This window comes from Limanda limanda, chromosome 6 (assembly GCF_963576545.1).
Source record: "Limanda limanda chromosome 6, fLimLim1.1, whole genome shotgun sequence".
NCBI classification, from domain to species: Eukaryota; Metazoa; Chordata; class Actinopteri; order Pleuronectiformes; family Pleuronectidae; genus Limanda; species Limanda limanda.
Window position 1 is genome coordinate 1,254,682 of NC_083641.1, and position 21,790 is coordinate 1,276,471.

General features: G+C 41.4%; 2 protein-coding genes and 1 pseudogene across 2 annotated transcripts; 1 reads left to right on the forward strand and 2 right to left on the reverse strand.

Moving 5' to 3' along the window:
- Positions 1-3,524: 3,524 nt before the first annotated feature.
- Positions 3,525-8,014, reverse strand: dhrs13b.2 (dehydrogenase/reductase (SDR family) member 13b.2). Its single transcript, XM_061072764.1, has 8 exons — positions 7,870-8,014; positions 7,153-7,329; positions 6,790-7,065; positions 6,372-6,701; positions 5,188-5,535; positions 4,976-5,068; positions 4,654-4,673; positions 3,525-4,504 (listed from the first exon to the last, which is right to left on the reverse strand). The coding sequence occupies exons 1-8, from the start codon at positions 7,916-7,918 to the stop codon at positions 4,490-4,492; spliced, it is 1,308 nt and encodes a 435-aa protein (XP_060928747.1). The 5' UTR covers positions 7,919-8,014; the 3' UTR covers positions 3,525-4,489.
- A 906-nt stretch (positions 8,015-8,920) lies between these two features.
- On the reverse strand, positions 8,921-14,364 carry LOC133003421 (tapasin-related protein-like; annotated as a pseudogene).
- Positions 14,365-14,795: 431 nt separating this feature from the next.
- Positions 14,796-21,613, forward strand: gemin4 (gem (nuclear organelle) associated protein 4). Its single transcript, XM_061073284.1, has 6 exons — positions 14,796-14,959; positions 15,453-17,507; positions 17,795-17,951; positions 18,229-18,499; positions 18,958-19,671; positions 21,210-21,613. The coding sequence occupies exons 1-6, from the start codon at positions 14,950-14,952 to the stop codon at positions 21,432-21,434; spliced, it is 3,432 nt and encodes a 1,143-aa protein (XP_060929267.1). The 5' UTR covers positions 14,796-14,949; the 3' UTR covers positions 21,435-21,613.
- Positions 21,614-21,790: the final 177 nt, after the last annotated feature.

Genomic DNA, 21,790 nt, shown 5'->3' on the forward strand with positions numbered 1-21,790 from the left:
TGCATGAGCTCATGTCCTCCAAGCTGCTGCATAAAGTGAGCGAGTCGAGGTCTGTCAGCGAGTGCGCTGATGGAAATTAGCTGCTTTGCTTTTCCAAACACCCTTTGTGTTGGAAATCAGTCGAGTGTTATTCCTGATTTGTCACAACAGCTCAGGAGAGGAGAGTCAGACGGATGGACCGTCATTCGAGCTGTTTATTATTGAAAGATCACAGGAGTGCTGTGCCCCTAACTCTGAGCTGAAGAGAGAAGGGTGAATGAACCGTAAGGAAATAATGAAAAAGACGTTTCTGTGGTTAAGAGAACAAGGACAAGAGAGATGAGGGTGAAGAGAGGAGAGTCAAAGCCCCAGAATGACTGATGCACACACACACACACACACACACACACACACACACACACACACACACACACACACACACACACACACACACACACACACACAAGACAAGACAGTGAATTTTCCACTTGCTCGACATGGACTTTCATTATGTGTGCAGCAGTTAAGTGTGTGGCCTGCGGTCTGTTCACAGGCTCTTGAGAGATACACAAACACAGATACACACATGTGCACACACATCATTTTTTGAACTTCTATGTTAGTAAGGACACTCATCAGCATGATGCATTCCCTAGACCCTACTCTCACCTTAACAATCATAACAAAATGCCTAACCCTGCCCTAAATCAATCGTCCTAAACCACTTCACCTAGAAACCTGAACCTAACTGTCTCGATCTAGCACATTGAGGTCAGAAGGTTAATCTTGATCTCATCCTCTACAAGATTAAACTTCAAGTCGGATATCTCTCGCCTAAAAGTTGAACCTTTAGCTGCACTTCTAATACAGGAATACAAGTTTGACTCAAATCTGATAAACTGAAACCACAAACGTGGACAACTCACTCTGGATCCAACCTGAGAGACTGAGCCTAAGAGTTGGATATATGATTTGATATGTAGGTCATATGGGGGACGCAGACCTACTGACAGTGGTGTGACGACTATATTGTTTTACCTTTGGCTTTTCATTTCAACTGCCCAGTTGACAGATAGGGCAATGAGAGTCATGGAGACAAATTAAAACTCCCTCACTCTATCACAAATAAATGTCTAACCCTAATCTTATCCCTTACCTTAAACTAAATGTCCTCACTTTTTAAAAAGTTAAAAGGGATAAGACCAACTAGTGCTCTTAACTACCTCCATTAAAGGAGTTATGGTTTTACCCTTATACGTTTACTTCTTCGTTACTTAGTTTGAAGGATTACACAAATACTACTGGACGGATTATGACTTAACTTGGTAAAGGCATGCAGTATGGGTCAGGGAATATATTTTTACATTGTGGTGTGGATCCAAATCAGGGGGTGGATCCATAAGTTTTTTACCAGCTAGGGCTTTTTATGACATTCTTACATGTTTCTCACGGGATATTTCTCGGATCAGAAATATTTAGGGGACTGATATTTATGAATGTATGTAATTTGGTGCTTATCCAAATGAAAATCTGGATCTAGTGAATTTAAATGTGGCTTCAAAGGAGGACTGTTGGGCCTTGGGTCTTGTGTCCGTCGGCTGAGAGTTATTCTAGTTTTGTTGTAATTTTGTACAATACACTAAGAAAAAAGTATTTCGTCATCTTTTTCTTTACTATCATCCAGCCCTTTGGCCTTTACATTGTACTTCATCTATCATCAAACCACCTTTTTTAGTTATTCATGGTCATTATACCACCAATATTCAACCTTGCTTATTGTATGTTTTCAGGAAACCAGCTCCGTTAATGGTGTTAGCTAGCTTGTGTCAGTGTCTGTGAATTTTTATTGCTGCCTTTTTTTAAATCTTTCTCTTCTTCTTGGTCACAGCAATTATTCAGAATATGTTGAATGTTTTGTCTATAACTTCAATTAGTTTTCAGTTTTTCACCTGACTCTCTCTCTGGCTCTCTAAATCACTAAATATTTCTTGCCCTTTGCACCTTAGAGACAGGTTCAGTGCTGCCCTACTCTGTTAGTCTTCTCTGAACATTTTTGATCAAATCAATCAATCAATCAAATTTTATTTGTATAGCCCATATTCACAAATCACAATTCGTCTCAAAGGGCTTTAACATGGTGTTACATCCTCTGTCCTTAACCTTCAGCAAGAGTAAGGAAAAACTACTAAAAACCCTTTTAACAGTTAAAAATATATAGAAACCTCAGAGAGAGCCACATGTGAGGGATCCCTCTCCCAGGACGGACAGAAGTGCAATAGATGTCAAGTGTAGGAAAACATCATCGGAATTTTGAAGGATAACTTATAATATGTTAAATATGGGCCACACACACGGACACACACACACATACACACACACACACACACACACACACACACACACACACACACACACACACACACACACACACACACACACACACACACACACACACACACACAGTTACCCCTCAGGCCACAGGGTTTTTGGTAGCACACACACAATCACACATCTGGAATCAGTCTGAGCAGAACTCTGTTTATCCCTGTAAATGGACTCAGACCTCACTGACCAGCTCCGCTCGCTGTGAACAGGTTTGAGTTCCTCTTCATCAGGCAGCTTCAAAGCTGATGGCTGACATATACAAGAAGTGAAGGTCAGTGTAGTTTGGAAGGGGTAAGTGTGTGTTTCTAATGACAGAGCCACAAAGAGTATGCAGCACGCCAGCCAATGGCTGCCAAAGTTCTGCTAGCAGTTTTACAAGAGGCTTTTATTTTATGTGTGTGTGTGTGGATATAGAGACAGTGACAAGAAGATAATTAGACAAAGCATTTGCTCAATTTTGGTTTTAGTTTTAGACCTTATATTTATCAAAGCTCCAAGGATCACACCAAAAATTGCTCTGCAGCTCAAATTTAAATAAGATAACTGTACCAAGTGATTCCCAGTGAAACTCGTTCAGTATGAACGTGTTTAAAAGAAGCTGTCAGGTTCTCACAGAGGAATAGCCAGACAAGAATTTAGACTTCATCAATTATGATATTCTGCCACGGTTTAGGATTTTATTTTCTAGAGTTTTAATTTGTCAAATCTAGTAGCGGAAGAATGAATCAAAAGTATGAAAAGAAAAATAAGAATCCTGCAGTTGATTCATCTGAAGTTGCAAGTAAAGCTTTTTAGAAGAGTGAAATCAATGGCAGCAATAGCCATACTCATGTTGTGTTTACCCCTGAGGACAGCAGAAGAAGAATTTAAGTGTTTGGCATCTGCATCGTGAGGTTTAAAATACCCTGAGATATTCATACTGCATCAGAAACATACAGTTATTTCAGGTCAGATCTCAGAGATTGTGCACTTTCCTCTGTTTCTGAGCATCAGCTGCAGTATTGTCATGTCCAAAGACAGCTTATATGTGCCTTGATTAAGTTTGTGAGTGGGAAGTAAGTGAAGGGTTTTTACTTGAGTCCAAATTTTCACTTAGCAAATTGTAAATGGTCGGGCTCGGGGGAGAAATGTAAGCAACAGGAAAAGACATTTCAAACAGGTGACTTACTCCAAGAAAACTTTATTCTAACACATAAACCAATGTGTACAGCACAAATAAATCACAAACCACATGATAATACAATTTTCAAATTTATGAGTAATTTGTACAATTTCAATATAAATCTAGCATCATTTTTACAATGTCTGCAATGTGTAATGTATTTCTAGGTTGAAGATCATTCAACAATAAATTAGCATGTTCTCTGACATTTAAGGTTCACTCCAGGAAAATAATATCATTGAATTTACTCTGTGTAATAATGTTCTAGTTTGATTCAATATTTCACAATGTATGTATCCCTGAGATCAAAGCAACATGTTGAGTTTATTGACGTCCTTATATAACATTCACAAAGCCGATTTTTGAAAAACCTTTGAAACTGAGTGTTGCTTATGTCCATGTTTGTTGGCTGGAAGGGATTTAATTAACTGCTTTTAGTGGAGTATTGAAAAACCACAGCAGGAACATGTTCCATAGCCTAGGTGCTTGCATGTGTGCATGTGCATCATTGTGCACGTACATGATACAAACAAGAGCCACTTGCAAAACACAGCTCCATGGAACTACTACTTATACTGTACATTGTCACCAGTGTCGTGGACTGCTCCTGCCGCCCACAAGGATTACATTTTTAAGCATAAAAAAATCAGAGCAACTTTGCGTTTCACAGAAACCCAAACCTCATCAACTACACACACACACGTTTGTACTTCTCTCTTAGTGAGGACACTCATTTACAAAATGCATTCCCTAGCCCCTTAACCTAAACCTAATTCCAAACCTAACCCTAAAACCCAGTCTTAACCCTCAACCAAGCCTTTGAAGAAGTGATGACTGGACAAAACTTCCTCACTCTCACATAAAGCCTAGGACATTCACAAATAAAAATGAATGAAGGAGGAGGGACAGTCACTCCATCTTCACTGGTTCTGCTTGTGATGCGTGTTCAGGCCAGTGAGGGTCTCAGTATGGTTTTTTCTGCTCAGACACACACACAAACACAGACACAGACACACAAACACACCAAGGCAAACACACACACACACACACACACACAGGGAGACATGTGATTACAAACATATTTTTTATTGATGGTGATGTTTATGTTTGCTTTCACATTATCTTACCTGTACTGATTGTCTTCTTGCTGTGGAGAGAATAAGGTGATAATTATTCCTTTAGAAATGAACACTTCACATGTCTCAGTGTTTGCTACAGCAGTAGTTCTCATCTGTTGTCATGTAACTGTCCCTCAAATGCAGAAGACTTTGATTCTCTGTGCTTTATCCTTGATTGTTTATTTACCTGCAGTGCTCATGAGGTGATGCCACTGAATAACTAAGTACCTCTGTTACTTTTCCCCCAAATGAGTGTATTTTAAATAAATTTTGTATATTCCTCATTATGATCCTTTTATCAGCCTGTTTATGTGAAGATCTCCACACCCACCTGAGTGCAGGAAAAGAAGCATCCCACACAGGAGGAGCACCAGTACCAACATGAAGACGCCAATATTGTGGTCAGAAAACCAGCTGCTTGGCTCTGAGAGGAGAAAACACAAAAGAAAGATGTCAGGCCTCAACTGAGTCCCTCTGCTGCCACTGTGTGAAAATTCATGGCACTACAGCTCAATCGCTGCTGGGTGGGTTCTCTACCCTCACCTTCAACATGCAGGATGAAGCTCTTTTTGATGGGCATCCGCAAGGACTGGTGGGAGACGCTGCATGTAAACTGTCTCCCAGAGTTCCTGCGTGAACCCTGGAGGTAGAAGAACGCCGACAGAGAAAAGGTCTTATCTTGGTTGTGTTTGTGGCTTGTCAGCAAAATGTTCGGGAGTACCCTGGGCAGAGGAGCGCCAACCCTCTGGCCTGCCGCTGCCGGGTCTATCTCATACCAAACAATATCCACATCCAGAGGGAAGTAATTCTCTGCATCACAGAAAACCCTCTGTTCCTCGCCCTCCTTCAGTTGGAGGATGGGTCCGACGTTGACAGTGACACGGGGAGACTCTGACGAGACAATGAAGTTTTCAGCAAGAGTAACTTTTATTATCCTCTTTTTAGTATTCAAGTGATATTATTGAGAATTTCTCAAACAAGAATGCCAACCATGCTAGTTTCAACTTCTTAAATATTAGAAACGGATGTTTTTTAGTTTCTATTTTATATTTGTAAACTGAATAGAACGTTTCTTTTGAATAGTTGGCCTGAAAAAATGTATGAGTTACTACAGGCATGCTACACTGTATTCTGACTTTAGTAGACTTGAAGATGAATCAGTCAATCTTAATTCACATATATTCAGTGATAATAAAAAGTAGACCAGTTGCAGCCCTTAATGTACAAGACAAAGTCGTGAGGGAAATTTGCAGGGTGAATGAATTCATTTTTTTCTGGATCAATGATATTTTATGGAGAATTATTTATTCTCAATACCGGCTGTTCAGATTCAGTTTTATTCCTGAATATGAACTTCTGATACGTCAAAGGAGGAAAATGAATGCTGTTCCGCTCTATTACCTACACCGTTGACTCATTCTTTTAAGCATTCAAAACCTTTTATTCCTGAGATTCACATTAACGCGATCATTAAAAATCTAACTCGTCTATTATTGAAGGTTTATTTTCGTAACACTCTTATAAAGCTCTCTAGACATCTATCAAAAGAGAACACGTCACCTTTGATGCCTTCACACATTATACCGAAAGTTGTTCCATATTTTGAACATTAAATGACATGTGTGAAGTCCTCAGTCCTATACATTCAAAAGCTTTTTTATATGTCAACCAAAGATAGCATTTCATACATCATGCCCTGATCCATAACCTTTGTGTGACTGTCTTACCTTCGACAAACAGATTTATATCCAGACTGGTAAACAGTGGATTCACTGACACTGAACAAATGTACCTCCCTTCACTGCTCATCTTGGTGAAGGGGAGGTTATAGGTAGCATCTCCCTTGGCAAGGCTCTTCAACTCAACCCCAGTCCCCTGATTATGCCCCAAGCGGGGGGGATGGCTGAAGAGTGTGCTTCTTTCGCCACGATGTTGCCAGTTCCACTCCACAGTGACATCTGGTCGCCTGTGGTCCAGAGCAAACTGGCAGTGAAGCTTTTGTTGGGAGCTCAGGGCGGCTTTGACTGATGGAGATTGTGTTTTCATGACCAGGGCAACTACGAAAATGAGACAGAGGCAAATGAGACAGGGACATTATTTAGTCAAACTGTGTTATGTTTAATTATTAAAGACAGTGAATGTTACCCATTGTTGTCAGTATCTCCCCCTCCTCAATGACAGGCCAGTTGCGGTAGTCCTGCTGTCCAGGGGGGGGTTGGTCAGATGGGTGTCTGAGGAAGCTAGTGACGGTGAACAGGCCCTTGCTGTGTTTGAGGGTGCAGCTGAACCAACGGTTGTACTCCTTGGCTTCCTGGGCAGGCCAGTGGACATGGATTCCCTCTGTACTGTACCTACGCAGCTCACAGTCCAACAGCTCTGCCTCCACCCCCTCCACATAATCCCGCAGGTCCAACTTAGATCCTACAACAGAACAGAATACAGTAGAATACAAGAGAACAGAACAACCCTCAGTGTTGTTGATGTTGGGTAAAAGGCTACAGCTCTTACCTGTGACCAGGAAAGTGACGGCAGGTGGGTTGACTGCATCATCTCCTTTTTGGCCAAACTGCAGCATGACCTCTCTGTGTTTGAGCTGAGTCTCAGTGTGACCATCTTCATTCAAAAACACCTTTTCATCAGTGAACTGACAGGGAAGCCATGTCATCTGATGCAGGCACAGAACTCCTGAGAGACACAAAACAATTCAGTGCAGTCAGCTTACAATTTCTTTTTTTTACTGTTTCATAATAACGTACAAGTACGGTGTGGTATACTGCATTCATTATATTACAGTATAAAGTTTTATATAATAATAAATTAAAACACAGTGTAGTATGGTATACAAAGAAGTGTAGTATACTATAATATAATAGTGGCATATACTGTGGTATGCTTTAGACAGGATAATGTAGTTTACTAGTGCAGCACACCGCTGTACACTATATCATATTATTAAAAAAGTAATATGGAATGTAAAGCAGGGTGTAGTATACTGTAGTATATTACAGTACAACGTTGTACAGAAAAGTATAGTGTAATATAATGTGTGTAATATAATGTGTTGTAGTACAATACAGTACATAGAAAGTGCAGTTATACCTCATTGCCGTATTACAGTGTATTACAGTAGAATGTGTAATATTTTATAACACACACACACACACACTCACACACACCTACACGCACACACCACAGACTTAAACAAAGCTTGAGTCAGTAACTTACCTGAACATAGAGACAAGTAACAAAGTATATGTAAGAGTGAATCCATCATCGTCCACCAGTACAGATCCCCTTGTTGTAGCTGCAGATCTGTGAAGATACACTTTCACTTTCACTTCGTCTGAAACACAAGCTGCAGCTACTGTCACGTGGTCAGTTATAATATCAGAGGCCGTAATATATCTCATAATGTGAACACACTGTATGAAACCAACATTTGACTGATACTGTGTGTCTGGTCTGCGCGCTACAGCTGTTGCATAAACACAGATGTTGCTTAAATACAGATGTTGCTTAAATACAGATGTTGCTTAAATACAGATGTTGCTGACCTACACATTCGGAACATCACATGTTCAGTAAAACATGATGTATGAACACATGATATCAACACGAAGCACACAATTCCTTATTATAACGTAATTCATCGACCGATCAACACGAAGCGAACGTTTGTTTTTACGTTTTCGTTTAGTTTTCAACCTTCAATTCTCGATTTGTCCCGAGGTGGCGCTGTGAATCAGCCGAGGTACCCTCTTGTTTTTTGACACGTTGATGCGGAAGCGCCATTTACGAAGTTCTGCCCACAGACATATACAATAAACTTGGATTTGATCAAAGTTGACAAATGTAAAGTTGACAGACTCCACCTCATATCCTTGTACGTATATTTGGAAATGCTTTTTTGAGAGTACATCTAACAACATGGAGGAAGGTAAGACACCAAAATGATATTCAGTAAAAATTAATTAATTGTTTAAAAAATAAAACAAAATCCCTCTTCAGTTTAAAGGAGAGTCATTTTGAAAATTTAGTCCAGTCTTTACTGATATAATGTCGCTGACACTCAGAGATGGTCTACTATCATGTTTAAGTGGAATGAGTCTGTGAAAACAGGAGGTTTCTTCTAAATTTGAGGACTGAGGAGGATAATCACCGACAGGAAGTGAAGACAGAGACAACACACAAGGAACACAAGACTATAAAATAAAACAGGAACCAGAAAACCCAAAGAGTGAAAATTAACAAACTAAAATGACAGATCATGACAACATTCGTCCTTTTACAGGTTTCCCCTTTAATTTTCTCAGTTATTTTACGGTAAAAATACACAAAACTTTGTATGAGCATAGTCAGAGACACCAAGAACAGGAATCCACTCAAAGTAACTCTTAAGCTCTCAAGGAATATTTTTATTAAGCTTCCAAATATGGCTACATTAGATAACATCAATGATGATATTCTGCCACGGTTTATGATTTTATTTTCTAGAGTTTTAATTTGTCAAATCTAGTAGCGGAAGAATTAATCAAAAGTATGAAAAGAAAAATAAGAATCCTGCAGTTGATTCATCTGAAGTGACAAGTTGCAAGTAAAGATTTTTAGAAGAGTGAAATCAATGGCAGCAATAGCCATACTCATGTTGTGTTTACCCCTGAGTGTTTGGCATCTGCATCGTGAGGTTTAAAATACCCTAAGATATTCATACTGCATCAGAAACATACAGTTATTTCAGGTCAGATCTCAGAGTTTGTGCACTTTCCTCTGTTTCTGAGCATCAGCTGCAGTATTGTCATGTCAAAAGATAGCTTATATGTGCCTTGATTAAGTTTGTGAGTGGGAAGTAAGTGAAGGATTTTAACTTGAGTCCAAATTTTCACTCAGCAAATTGTAATGGGCCGAGCTCGGGGGAGAAATGTAGGCAAGAAGAAAAGACATTTCAAACAGGTGACTTACTCAGAGAAAACTTGATTGTAACACATGTTGCCAAAATAAAGCACAAACCACATGATAATAATTTTTTTCAATTCATTAGTAATTTGTACAATTTCAATATAAATCTACCATAATTTTTACAATGTCTGCCATGTGTAATATATTTCTAGGTTGACGATCATGTCAATGTCAATATTCAACAATAAATTAGCATGTTCTCTGACATTTGAGGTTCACTCCAGATAAATAATGTCATTATTTTATTCTATATAATAATGTTCTAGTGTCATTCAATATTTCACAATGTATGTATCCCTGAGATCAAAGCAACATGTTGAGTTTATTGACGTCCTTATATAACATTCACAAAGCCGATTTTTGAAAAACATTTGAAACTGAGTGCTGCTTATGTCCATGTTTGTTGGCTGGAAGGGATTTTATTAACTGCTTTTAGTGGAGTATTGAAAAACCCCAGCAGAAACATGTTCCATAGCCTAGGTGCTTGCATGTGTGCATGTGCATCATCATGCATATACATGATACAAACAAAAGGGACTTGTGAAAACACAGCTCTATGGAACTACTGCTTTTACTGTACATTGTCACCAGTGTCGTGGACTGCTCCGTCCGCCCACAAGGATTGAAATCTACATCATAATTTTAGCATGAAAATCAGAGCAACTTTGAGTTTCACAGAAAGCCAAACTCACCTCATCTAACAAACAGACACACACAAAAGTTTGTACTTCTATCTTAGTGCGGACACTCATTTACAATGCATTCCCTAGCCCCTTAACCTAAACCAAATTCCAACCCTAACCCTAAAACCAAGTCTTAACCCTCAAACAAACCTTTGAAGAAGTGAGGACTGGACAAAATGTCCTCACTCTCACACAAAGCCTAGGACATTCACAAATAAAAATGAATGAAGGAGGAGTGACAGTCACTCCATCTTCACTGGTTCTGCTTGTGATGCGTGTTCAGGCCAGTGAGGGTCTCAGTATGGTTTTTTCTGCTCAGACACACACACACAGGGAGACATACAGTGATTACAAACCTATTTTTTATTGATGGTGATGTTTATGTTTGCGTTCACATTATCTTACCTGTACTGATTGTCTTCTTGCTGTGGAGAGAATAAGGTGATAGTTATTCCTTTAGAAATGAACACTTCACATGTCTCAGTGTTTGCTACAGCAGTAGTTCTCATCTGTTGTCATGTAACTGTCCCTCAAATGCAGAAAACTTTGATTCTCTGTGCTTTATCCTTGACCGTTTATTTACCTGCAGTGTGCATGAGGTGATGCCACTGAATAACTAAGTACCTCTGTTACTTTCCCCCCAAATGATTGGATTTTAAATTAATTTTGTATATTCCTCATTATCATCCTTTTATTAGCCTGTTCATGTAAAGATCTCCACACCCACCTGAGTGCAGGTAAAACAGCATCCCACACAGGAGGAGCATCAGTACCAACATGAAGACACCAATATCAGAAAACCAGCTGCTTGGCTCTGAGAGGAGAAAACACAAAAGAAAGATGTCAGGCCTCAACTGAGTCCCTCTGCTGCCACTGTGTGAAAATTCATGGCACTACAGCTCAATCGCTGCTGGGTGGGTTCTCTACCCTCACCTTCAACATGCAGGATGAAGCTCTTTTTGATGGGCATCCGCAAGGACTGGTGGGAGACGCTGCATGTAAACCGTCTCTCAGAGTTCCTGCGTGAACCCTGGAGGTAGAAGAACGCCGACAGAGAGAAGGTCTTATCTTGGTTGTGTTTGTGGCTTGTCAGCAAAATGTTCGGGAGTACCCTGGGCAGAGGAGCACCAACCCTCTGGCCTGCTGCTGCCGGGTCTATCTCATACCAAACAATATCCACATCCAGAGGGTAGTAGTTCTCTGCATCACAGAAAACCCTCTGTTTCTCGCCCTCCTTCAGTTGGAGGATGGGTTTGACGTTGACAGTGACACGGGGAGACTCTGACGAGACAATGAAGTATAGGGGAATTTTCAGCGAGAGGTATCATGCCTTGAACTCATTATTACATTGTCAAGAGCCGATTTTGTGTACAACATTAATTATCCTCTTTTTAGTTTTCAAAGTGATATAATTCAGAATTTCTCAAACAAGAATCCCAACCATGCTAGTTTCAGCCTCTATGATTGGAAACAGATGTTTTTTAGTTTCTATTGTTATATTTGTAAACAATTGGCCTGAAAAAACATATGAGTAACGACAGGCATGCTACAGTGTCTTCTGACTTTAAATGGTAAATGGTTTTGTATTCATATAGCGCTTTTCTAGTCTTGATGACCACTCAAATCACTTTACATAACAGTTTTACATTCACCCATTAACACACACATTCATACAGTGCATCTATTCGCAGCACTTTGTTATTCTATTTGGGGCCATTCAGAGTTCAGCATCTTGCCCAAGGACAATTCGGCATGCAGATGGGTCAGAATGGGGATCGAACTGCCGACCTTCAGGTTGGAGGACAACCACTCAGCCACAGCCCTCAGCCACAGCCGCCCTTTAATAGACTTAAAGATGAATCAGTCAATCTTAATTCACATATATTTAGTGATAATAAAAAGAAGGCCAGTTGCATCCCTTAATGTACAAGACAAAGTTGTGAGGGAAATCATGCAGGGTGAAAAAATTTATTTTCTTCTGGAGCAATAATTTTTTATGCAAAATTATTTATTCTCAATACCAGCTGCATCAGGTTCTCAGTTTTAATCGTAAATCTGAACTTCGGTTAGGTCAAAGGAGAAAATTAAAGCTGTTTTGCTCTATTAACTACACTGTTGACTCATTCTTTTAAGCATCCAAAATCTTTTATTTCTGAGATTTACATTAACTGGATCATTAAAAATCTAACTTGTCTATAATTGAAGGTTTATTTTTGTAACACTTCCACTCTTTTAAAGCTCTCTAGACATCTATCAAAGGAGAACACGTCACCTGTGGTGCCTTCACACACATTATACTGAAAGTTGTTCCATATTTTGAACATTTTCTGACATGTGTGAAGTCCTCAGGCTTTCTGACTAAAGAGGACCAAGCTGATACAGTCAGGCCTGGTACGGTCTAATAAGCTCACACTTAAAACTATACATTCAAAAGCTTTTAAAAAAAAGTTATTTTATACATCATGCCCTGATCCATAACCTTTGTGTGACTGTCTTACCTTCGACAAACAGATTTATATCCAGACTGGTGAACAGTGGATTCACTGCCACTGAACAAATGTACCTCCCTTCACTGCTCATCTTGGTGAAGGGGAGGTTATAGGTAGCATCTCCCTTGGCAAGGCTCTTCAACTCAACCCCAGTCCCCTGATTATGCCCCAAGCGGGGGGGATGGCTGAAGAGTGTGATTATTTTGCCACGATGTTGCCAGTTCCACTCCACAGTGACATCTGGTAGCCTGTGGTCCAGAGCAAACTGGCAGTGAAGCTTTTGTTGGGAGCTCAGGGCGGCTTTGACTGATGGAGATTGTGTTTTCATGACCAGGGAAACTACGAAAACAAGACAGAGGCAAATGAGTCACGGACATGATATAGTCAAACTGTGTTATGTTTAATTATTAAAGACAATGAATGTTACCCATTGTTGTCAGTATCTCCCCCTCCTCAATGACAGGCCAGTTGCGGTAGTCCTGCTGTCCAGGGGGGGGTTGGTCAGATGGGTGTCTGAGGAAGCTAGTGACGGTGAACAGGCCCTTGCTGTGTTTGAGGGTGCAGCTGAACCAACGGTTGTACTCCTTGGCTTCCTGGGCAGGCCAGTGGACATGGATTCCGTCTGTACTGTACCTACGCAGCTCACAGTCCAACAGCTCTGCCTCCACCCCCTCAACATAATCCCGCAGGTCCAACTTAGATCCTACAACAGAACAGAATACAGTAGAATACAAGAGAACAGAACAACCCTCAGTGTTGTTGATCTTGGGTAAAAGGCTACAGCTCTTAGCTGTGACCAGGAAAGTGACGGCAGGTGGGTTGACTGCATCATCTCCTTTTTGGCCAAACTGCAGCATGACCTCTCTGTGTTTGAGCTGAGTCTCAGTGTGACCATTTTCATTCAAAAACACCTTTTCATCAGTGAACTGACAGGGAAGCCATGTCATCTGATGCAGGCACAGAACTCCTGAGAGACACAAAACAATTCAGTGCAGTCAGCTTACAATTTCTTTTTTTTACTGCTTGATAAACGTACAAGTACAGTGTGGTATACTGCATTCATTATATTACAGTATAAAGTTTTATATAATAGTAAATTAAAACACAGTGTAGTATGGTATACAAAGAAAAGTGTAGTATACTATAATATAATAGTGGCTTAGTGTGGTATGCTTTAGACAGGATAGTGTAGTTTACTAGAACAGCACACCGTTTTACACTATAGAATAGTATTATAAATTGATATGAAATGTAAAGCAGGGTGTAGTATACTGTAGTATATTACAGTACAACATTGTACAGAAAAGTATAGCATAATATATTGTGTTGTAGTACAATACAGTACAGTATAGAAAATGCAGGTATACATCATTATCGTATTACAGTATATTACAGTAGAATGTGTAATGTAGTATAACACACTCACACACACACACACACACACACAACAGACAAAGCTTGAGTCAGTAATTTACCTGAACATAGAGACAAGTAACAAAGTATGTGTAAGAGTGAATCCATGATCGTCCACCGGTACAGATCCCCTTGTTGTAGCTGCAGATCTGTGAAGATACACTTTCACTTTCACTTCGTCTGAAACACAAGCTGCAGCTGCTGTCACGTGGTCAGTTATAATATCAGAGGCCGTAATATATCTCATAATGTGAACACACTGTATGAAACCAACATTTGACCGATACTGTGTGTCTGGTCTGCACGCTACAGATGTTGCTTAAATACAGATATTGCTGACCTCCACATTCGGAACGTCACATGTTCAGTAAAACATGATGTATGAACACATGAAATCAACAAGAAGCACACAGTTTCTTATTATAATGTAATTCATCGATCGATCAACACGAAGCGAACGTTTGTTTTTAAATTTTCGTTTAGTTTTTAACCTTCAATACTCGATTTGTCCCGAGGTGGCGCTGTGAATCAGCCGTGGTACCCTCTTGGTTTTTAAACACGTTGATGCGGAACAGCGGAAGCGCTTCATACGAAGTTCTGACATGCCGCATTGAATCGCCTCAGTTTGTTGTATTGCTCTGCAGCAGTGCAGGTTTAATTGAGTAAACACACTCTTCAGTCTGATCACAGCTCGTGTGTTAGAACTGGAAACAAGCGGAAGACATCCTGTAGCTACATTTAGCTGCTAAGCTACAACATCAGTGATGGAGAACGGTAACGGACTTCTCTGTCATCCGTTTGACATCTTCTCCTGTATGGGAAACATGGTTACACTTGTAAAAAGATGAATGTATCAATTTAAGACTGGAGTTTGGGTGAAACTGTCATAAATTCTGCTTGATTCTCAACACAATTAATTGCTGAACCTTCACCAAATAGCCTTAAACTTTTCTCTAAATCTTTGGCTTCAGTTTTTGTTTTGATGACAGACGATAATGGGATTTACAGGAAAACATACGTTAAGGAAGTCGATGCTAGTTCGTGAATTGGTGTAATGCTTAAATAATTGTACTAATTGTTATACTCTACCAGGCAAATTGTGATTTGAATATTGTCTGACATTATGTGGACATAATTTGAGACAGTAATCAGCCGTTGCTTAACTAGTTATTTTGTTCACCTTTATAAACTTTCCTAATTGAGTGATTGGCTTCTCATAATCAATAATTCTTTATTGTGTGTTGAGTCGTCTCTTTTATGCTTTCAGACTCGGCTGTTCTTCATGGGGCGTTCCTACTGGCTAACAAGCTTTGTCTGCCCTCAGCCCTGTCCTCCCTTCAGAAAGCTGACTGGAGCAGGGTGGGACATCCAGTGGTGGAGGCCGTCAGAGAAATCTGTGGACAGGAAGAACTCAACACAACAGCCTCCTGCTGGAAAAAGAAGATAGTTTGTGTTGTGTGGTTGAAGCTGTTGTGCGGAGAGGCCGAAGAGGATGTTGAGACATCATGGAGGGAGAACCCTTTCTTCCCTCTCCTGAATGGCCTCCCTGAGGTCAATTATGTTGTCCTGCTGGAGCTGGTGAGGTCATTGGCGGCTGCAGATGTTTTTGCCAACTTCCTCCTGCGTCTTCCCCAATCTCAGATCTGTGTTGAGCTTGAAAGGCTGGTGCATCATGTGAAAAGCAACCCTACCAGAGAGGATGATGTGCGACTTTTCCTGGAGGTGTGGTGGGAACTGTGGAAGGGCAGAAATTACCAGAAAGTTGGAGGAGAGGACAGCATAGAGGCCATGTTTGCCAGGCAGTTTGCTCGTCTGTCCTCTATGTCCTCCAGTCTGTCCCCTCAAGCTGCCAAGAGGTTTAAGCTTGACACATCAAATCCGATGACATCATCACCAGCCAATGATGTCCTGTACATTCTCCTTCATGCACTTAAAGACATGAAAGATCAAATAACCTCATCAGATCTCTGTCTCCAAGCCCTCTCCATTTCCCTTGATTCTCTTTTCACCGCCTTGCTAATAGCCCAAGAGGTCAAGCTTCCAACTAAAGAGAAGATGCACATGTTGTCTAAAGCTGTCAGCATCAGAGAAAAGAATGATGGGAAGCTGTGTCCCGAAATAATTCAGGAGGCTCAGAGCGACTTGCGTGCCTCTCACACTCCGTCTCAGTTTAAACCCAGCAGGATGACGCTTGGAGAAGCCTTGAAGATTATAACAGACCTCACACAGTTTTGGCTTAACAGCAAACTCCTGGCAGTAGATGGCAGTACAAATTTGAGCTACTATACATTTAGACTGGAACAGAGTGTCCAGAGAGTCCTCACAGCTCCAGAGGAAGCTGGTTTGCCTGAAACGATGACTGAAAGTGATGTGCAAAAGCCAGAGATGAATCTACTCAGAGGTTTGCTGGAGTCCCTGGTTTTCCCCACCATAGAGACAACTCCCGAGATGGAAGCAAAGGTCACTATGAACATCATCAGTCATCGTCTAGAGGACTATCAGAGCTTTGCTTTGTTGTGTGCAAGTGAGAAAAGCTGGGCCTTCCCTGATGAGCAGTTGCTGGACTTCCTGGAAAAGAACCAATTAGCCTTCCAGCAGCACGATACACTGCTCAGCCTGGCCTCCACCCTCATGGCTACACTTCACAGCGAGGCTCCTAATGTCAGACAGTGCAAGAAGCTGATGAAAATCACTGCAGACATTTTCTCGGCTCTTCCGTTAGAAGACAAGAACAAATCGTTGGCCACCATGTTGAGATTGTCCACCAGAGGGTTTTTGGGGCATTCTGTTCCCTCTGCTGTGTCTGATGGGTTTGAGCAGGAGCTCAACATGGCGTTCAACTGCATCATCCAAGGAGGGGGCGGAGCATCAGCCACGGTGTCGCTGGGCCATCTGAATACAGCGGCCGCTTTGATAGCACGAGTGGCGTTTCAGAATCCAGAGGCCGCTCTGAAGTCTTGTTGTCATTCAGCTGTCTTTAACAAGGGGTCTTTCTCTCTCATGGCTAAGATACTCCAGCAGCTGCCTGGACTCAGAGGAGAGAAGAGAAGAGAAAATGAAGCGGAATGTAATGAAAAACAGGCAAAGGGAAATCGTGATGAAGTAAAGAATGATATGAGTGGTGGCCGTCTACTCTGCAAGTGTCTGCAGGAGACAATCAAGACCAAATCATTGCTGGCCTGTGAAAAAGAGCAGCTCCTCAAGTTCCTGGATCTGCTGATGATGCCGGTCATAGCGGTCGAGGGAGAAGAAAGGAGGCAATGCTTTCTGCCACCTCAGGAGGTCGTGAATATCTTTGTCCTGCCGAACCTTTCCACAGCGGGTGAGTGTCCTGTGGTATTCATGATTCAGGTTTGGCTTGGGTCTGTGTGGGGTTTGCATGTTCTCCTTGAAAACCAGAACAATATGATGAAAGATGCTGAGACATTTCGGTAGAGTCAGCTGAGTTTATGATGACAAGCAATACCTTTGACATTACATGTAGTGATTTGATCCACTTTTAACGTCAAAATATAGAATAGTACAGTTTATCAAAAAATTTTGTTTACTTTGTGTGTTTAAGTATAGAAAATAAGTATGAGCCTCTCTGTTCCAATGTTTTCCCTCCAGGTCGCAGCTTGTTTGACACAGAACTGAGTCTGCAGCTCCTCCACACTGCTCTGGGTGCTGATGTCCAGCATCCAGTCTCTTCTCCCCACTGGCTGTTGGACTGTTCTCCTTTTCCTCTGCTGTACATCCTCGCCCAGCTGCACAACCAGGCTCTCAGGTTAGTCATCTTGTTGCCTTTAATTCAGATACCTGCTGTTATAACATTGTTTTTCCATAACCATTTAGCCTTTTCAGTGAGTTCCATTAAGTTAAGCGATAACTGTAACATGTCTCAATGGGGTTCCAGAATTGGTCCGTGGTTTTATATTTCACACATGAACAAAGCAGAAGGAGGCCAACAAAACTCTGTGTTCTAACATGCAACCCCTGTGGAGAATGTCAGAAGATTATCCAGAGTTCAGTGCATGTCTGAAAGCAGCTTAAATCTCTACTAGGTTTTGGGAACAGCCACTGGAGGGCACTGTCTGCCACTGGTCCATGGACACCAAGGAGCTGCTGGAGTCGGTGCTGGCCACCCTGGCGCAGGTGGTTGGTGCAGAGGTGGCAGCGGCCCCCAGCAGCTGGTCCAGAGCTCTTTTCTGGCTCTACAACAAGATGGAGGAACTGGACTGGGCAGTCAGGTTCCACCTGAAGCCCGTGTGGGGAGAACACTTCAAGAATGAAGTTCCCTTGTCTCTGCTGACTGTGTGTGATTTACCAGAGCAGGTAACAACCTCTTGGATTTAACTTCACACTGAGTTTCTTCCTTTGTTTACAAGCTGTTCAAAGACATTATTCATCCAAGGTTTCAGACATTGTGTACGACCGATCTTCTTTGCACAAACCTTCACAAACCATATCCTCTCAATACACTGCTCAGATGAAGTAAATGGTGATCATTCAATCTCAATGAAGTGTGATAATCATTTATATATTACAGCTGCGTCGTGTCCCAATATGTTGCTCCATTTTCTGAGGACAACACATGTTGGGCCTTTTGCAAGAACATGTTCCTGTTATTCAAGACTACATTTGTTTGTGCTGTGATTTTGTGCAGCTGAAAACAGAAAGATTAGACGTTTGTTGCTGTTCAACATAAAATAAGCTGCATCATTTGTTTTTCAATGTAACTTTAAACTTCTTTCTTCCATTTGAACTTATCATTTTTCTATCCCTCTCTCCAGGAGTGGTCCGGTTTGGACATGCCTCAGTACAGCCAGGGCAGCGGCCTTTTGGCCTGGATGGAGTGCTGCTCCATATCGGACTCCCTTCGGACGACCATGTTGTCCTGTCTCTCTCTGGACCAGCGCCGGACTGACCATGTCGGCATGTTCAGCAAAGGCCTTCTGGTGGCTCTGACCCAGACTCTGCCCCGGTGCTCCGTCTCCCAGTGGTCCAGGCTGCTTGGGACCCTGAGGGAGCTGATCACCTCCGGTCGCCTCCACGTTCCCTTTTCGCTCGAGTACGTGGACTATCTGCCCCTAATGGATCTTAGGAGGTTTTCATGTGATCTCCGCCTGTCAGTCCTCCTGCTTCGAGTCCTTCAGCTGCTCTGCGGCTCCAGCTGCTCAGACTGGCTGTCAGCGAACGGCTGGGCTCATGTTGGCAGGTTGTACGCCCATGCTGTGAGAGAGATGATGAACTCGGTGAGAACCAAGCTGCCTCTTCCATCATCTGGTGCCTGGACGGCCTCTGCTTCAACACCTCCTAAAACACCAGCATCCAGAGACTCAAATCCTTCCTGCACGTCGGTCAAAGTTACCAAGCCGACCATTGACTCTCCGAGTGAAGCAGAAGGCCTGAAAGAGTCACACGAGGAAGAGGAGGTGGAGACGACTCTCAGCCAGGAAGTCCTGTTTGTTCTCAGCCAGCTCTTCTGTCATGTTCAGCACATCCAGGTAACATTAACACCACGGCCACAACTGGACAGTATATCTGAATGTCTGAGAAGATGTGTGTTTAAATTAATATATTAAACTGTAGGTAAAAGCAGTCCCAGTCAGGCTGAGCTACAAATCTAGGTTAACTGGGCTTTATAACAACTTATATGGAAAACCACGTAAAAACCACGTAAATTAAAATGTTTAAATTCTTTGCACACAACTAGTTTGGTTTTCTAAGAATATGTGTTTAAGGATCTGGGTTATTAAAAGCCAAAATCCTAATATTCTAAATGTAAGGCACCAGTAGATGATGTTTTTTTTGTTTTTTTTTCACTTTATTTATTGGTTTTAACAATTGAAAATGAAATCTCATACATACAGACGTATATGAACAAATCCCCCCCCACCCCACCCCACCCCAGGGGACAAACAGAAAAGAAAAAATTAAATAATAATAATAAAAAAATATATATATATAGACGTCATTGTCATTAATAAAACAAAAAAAACAGACAAAACATAAGCTGTGTGTGAGAGAACATTCATGTGGTTTTCAGTAATAATGACAATATATACTGTACCTGACATATAGGACAAAACTTCACACTTGTTCAAGCAGGTATGTAATAAAAGGTTGCCATATCCTGCTGAAGTTATCATTAGGACGTCGCAGAGCCAGTCTGATCTTTTGTAGCTTCAAAAGTTGCAGCGTATCTCTAACCCAATGTTTATAGGAGGGCGGGGCAGCCTGTTTTGAATTAAGTAAAATGATTCTTCTCGCTAAGAGGGTGACAAAAGCAATGTGATCAGATTGTGCCCTAGGAAGATGGTCATCCTCACATTGAATACCAAATATAGCCGTGAGCGGGTTCGGCTCTATTGGCCTTTTAAATATCTTGGATAGGGCATCAAATATAGAGGACCAGTAACCCCAGAGTCTCGGACAGGACCAGAACGTATGAGCTAATGTTGCAGGTGAAAAATTGCATCTATTACATGAATCATCAATTGTTGGATACATCTTCGCGATTCTAGCTTTAGACAAGTGCAGTCTGTATGCTACTTTGAATTGAAGTAGGCCATGTCTGGCACAGATTGATGAGGAGTGTATCCTTGTAAATATATCTGACCATTCAGTATCTCTGATTTGTAAATTTGTAAAGATGAGAGTTTCATATACATAATGGATATTATGCCTTTATTAGATGGAGCTGTTGGGAACAGAGTATCCATGGGTAGTTGTTCAGGGGTTGCGGGAAATGATCTAGTTTGTTTACGAATCCAATCTCGGACCTGTAGAAATCTTAAAAAATAAGATTTTGGTAAATCAAATTTAGCTCTGAGCTGGTCAAATGAAGCAAAAATACCTGCTATGTACAGATCTTTAAATGAGACAATACCTTTCTCACGCTAGACTAAGAAAGAGTCATGTGAGGGGGGGAAACTGATGATTTGCCACAATTGGAGCACAAAGCGAGCTAGCCTGCCAACCCAGTAGATGATGTTTTGATGGCAAAACATTCCTCCGGGTATAATTTTAATTACTCCTCTAGGTGATGATGCCAGGAGGCCGGAGTGAGCCGCTGTTCTTGTCCAGTTTGGAGATCCTCAGCCACTATGAAGCCGTCATGACCGCGTTTCCAGAAAGCAGCAGCCCGCTGGAGAGTGACAACACCCGTCACTTCTTCACCACCATCACAGACAACCTGGAGAGAGAGGAGATGAAGGTTGTGCTGCAGCAGAAGATCGCTCAGCTCGTCTCGGCAGACGCACGTTGATTTTTTTGTTTTCACATATTTTCCACTGGGGAGTCACGGTTTAGATGTTCAAACTCACGTCTGGAGAGTTCAAGACAAAACAAAGATATAATTTCAGTTGTCAGTGTTGCTCACTGTATTCAGTTAATGAAGTTATTGCAAAGGTATGTTTTGGGAATCTGAGTTAATAAAAAAAACTACATGTCACAGCAAATGTCTTTGTTCTTTTCTAGTTTGAAGATTCCTGCTCTTGTGTTCTCTAATTTGAACTAGGGGATAAAGTTCTATTACACATTAATTATTATATTCAACAGACTCCTTTTTCTCTACTATTTTTTAGCCCTTACCCTCTATGTTGGGAAGGGATGCTGTCCTAA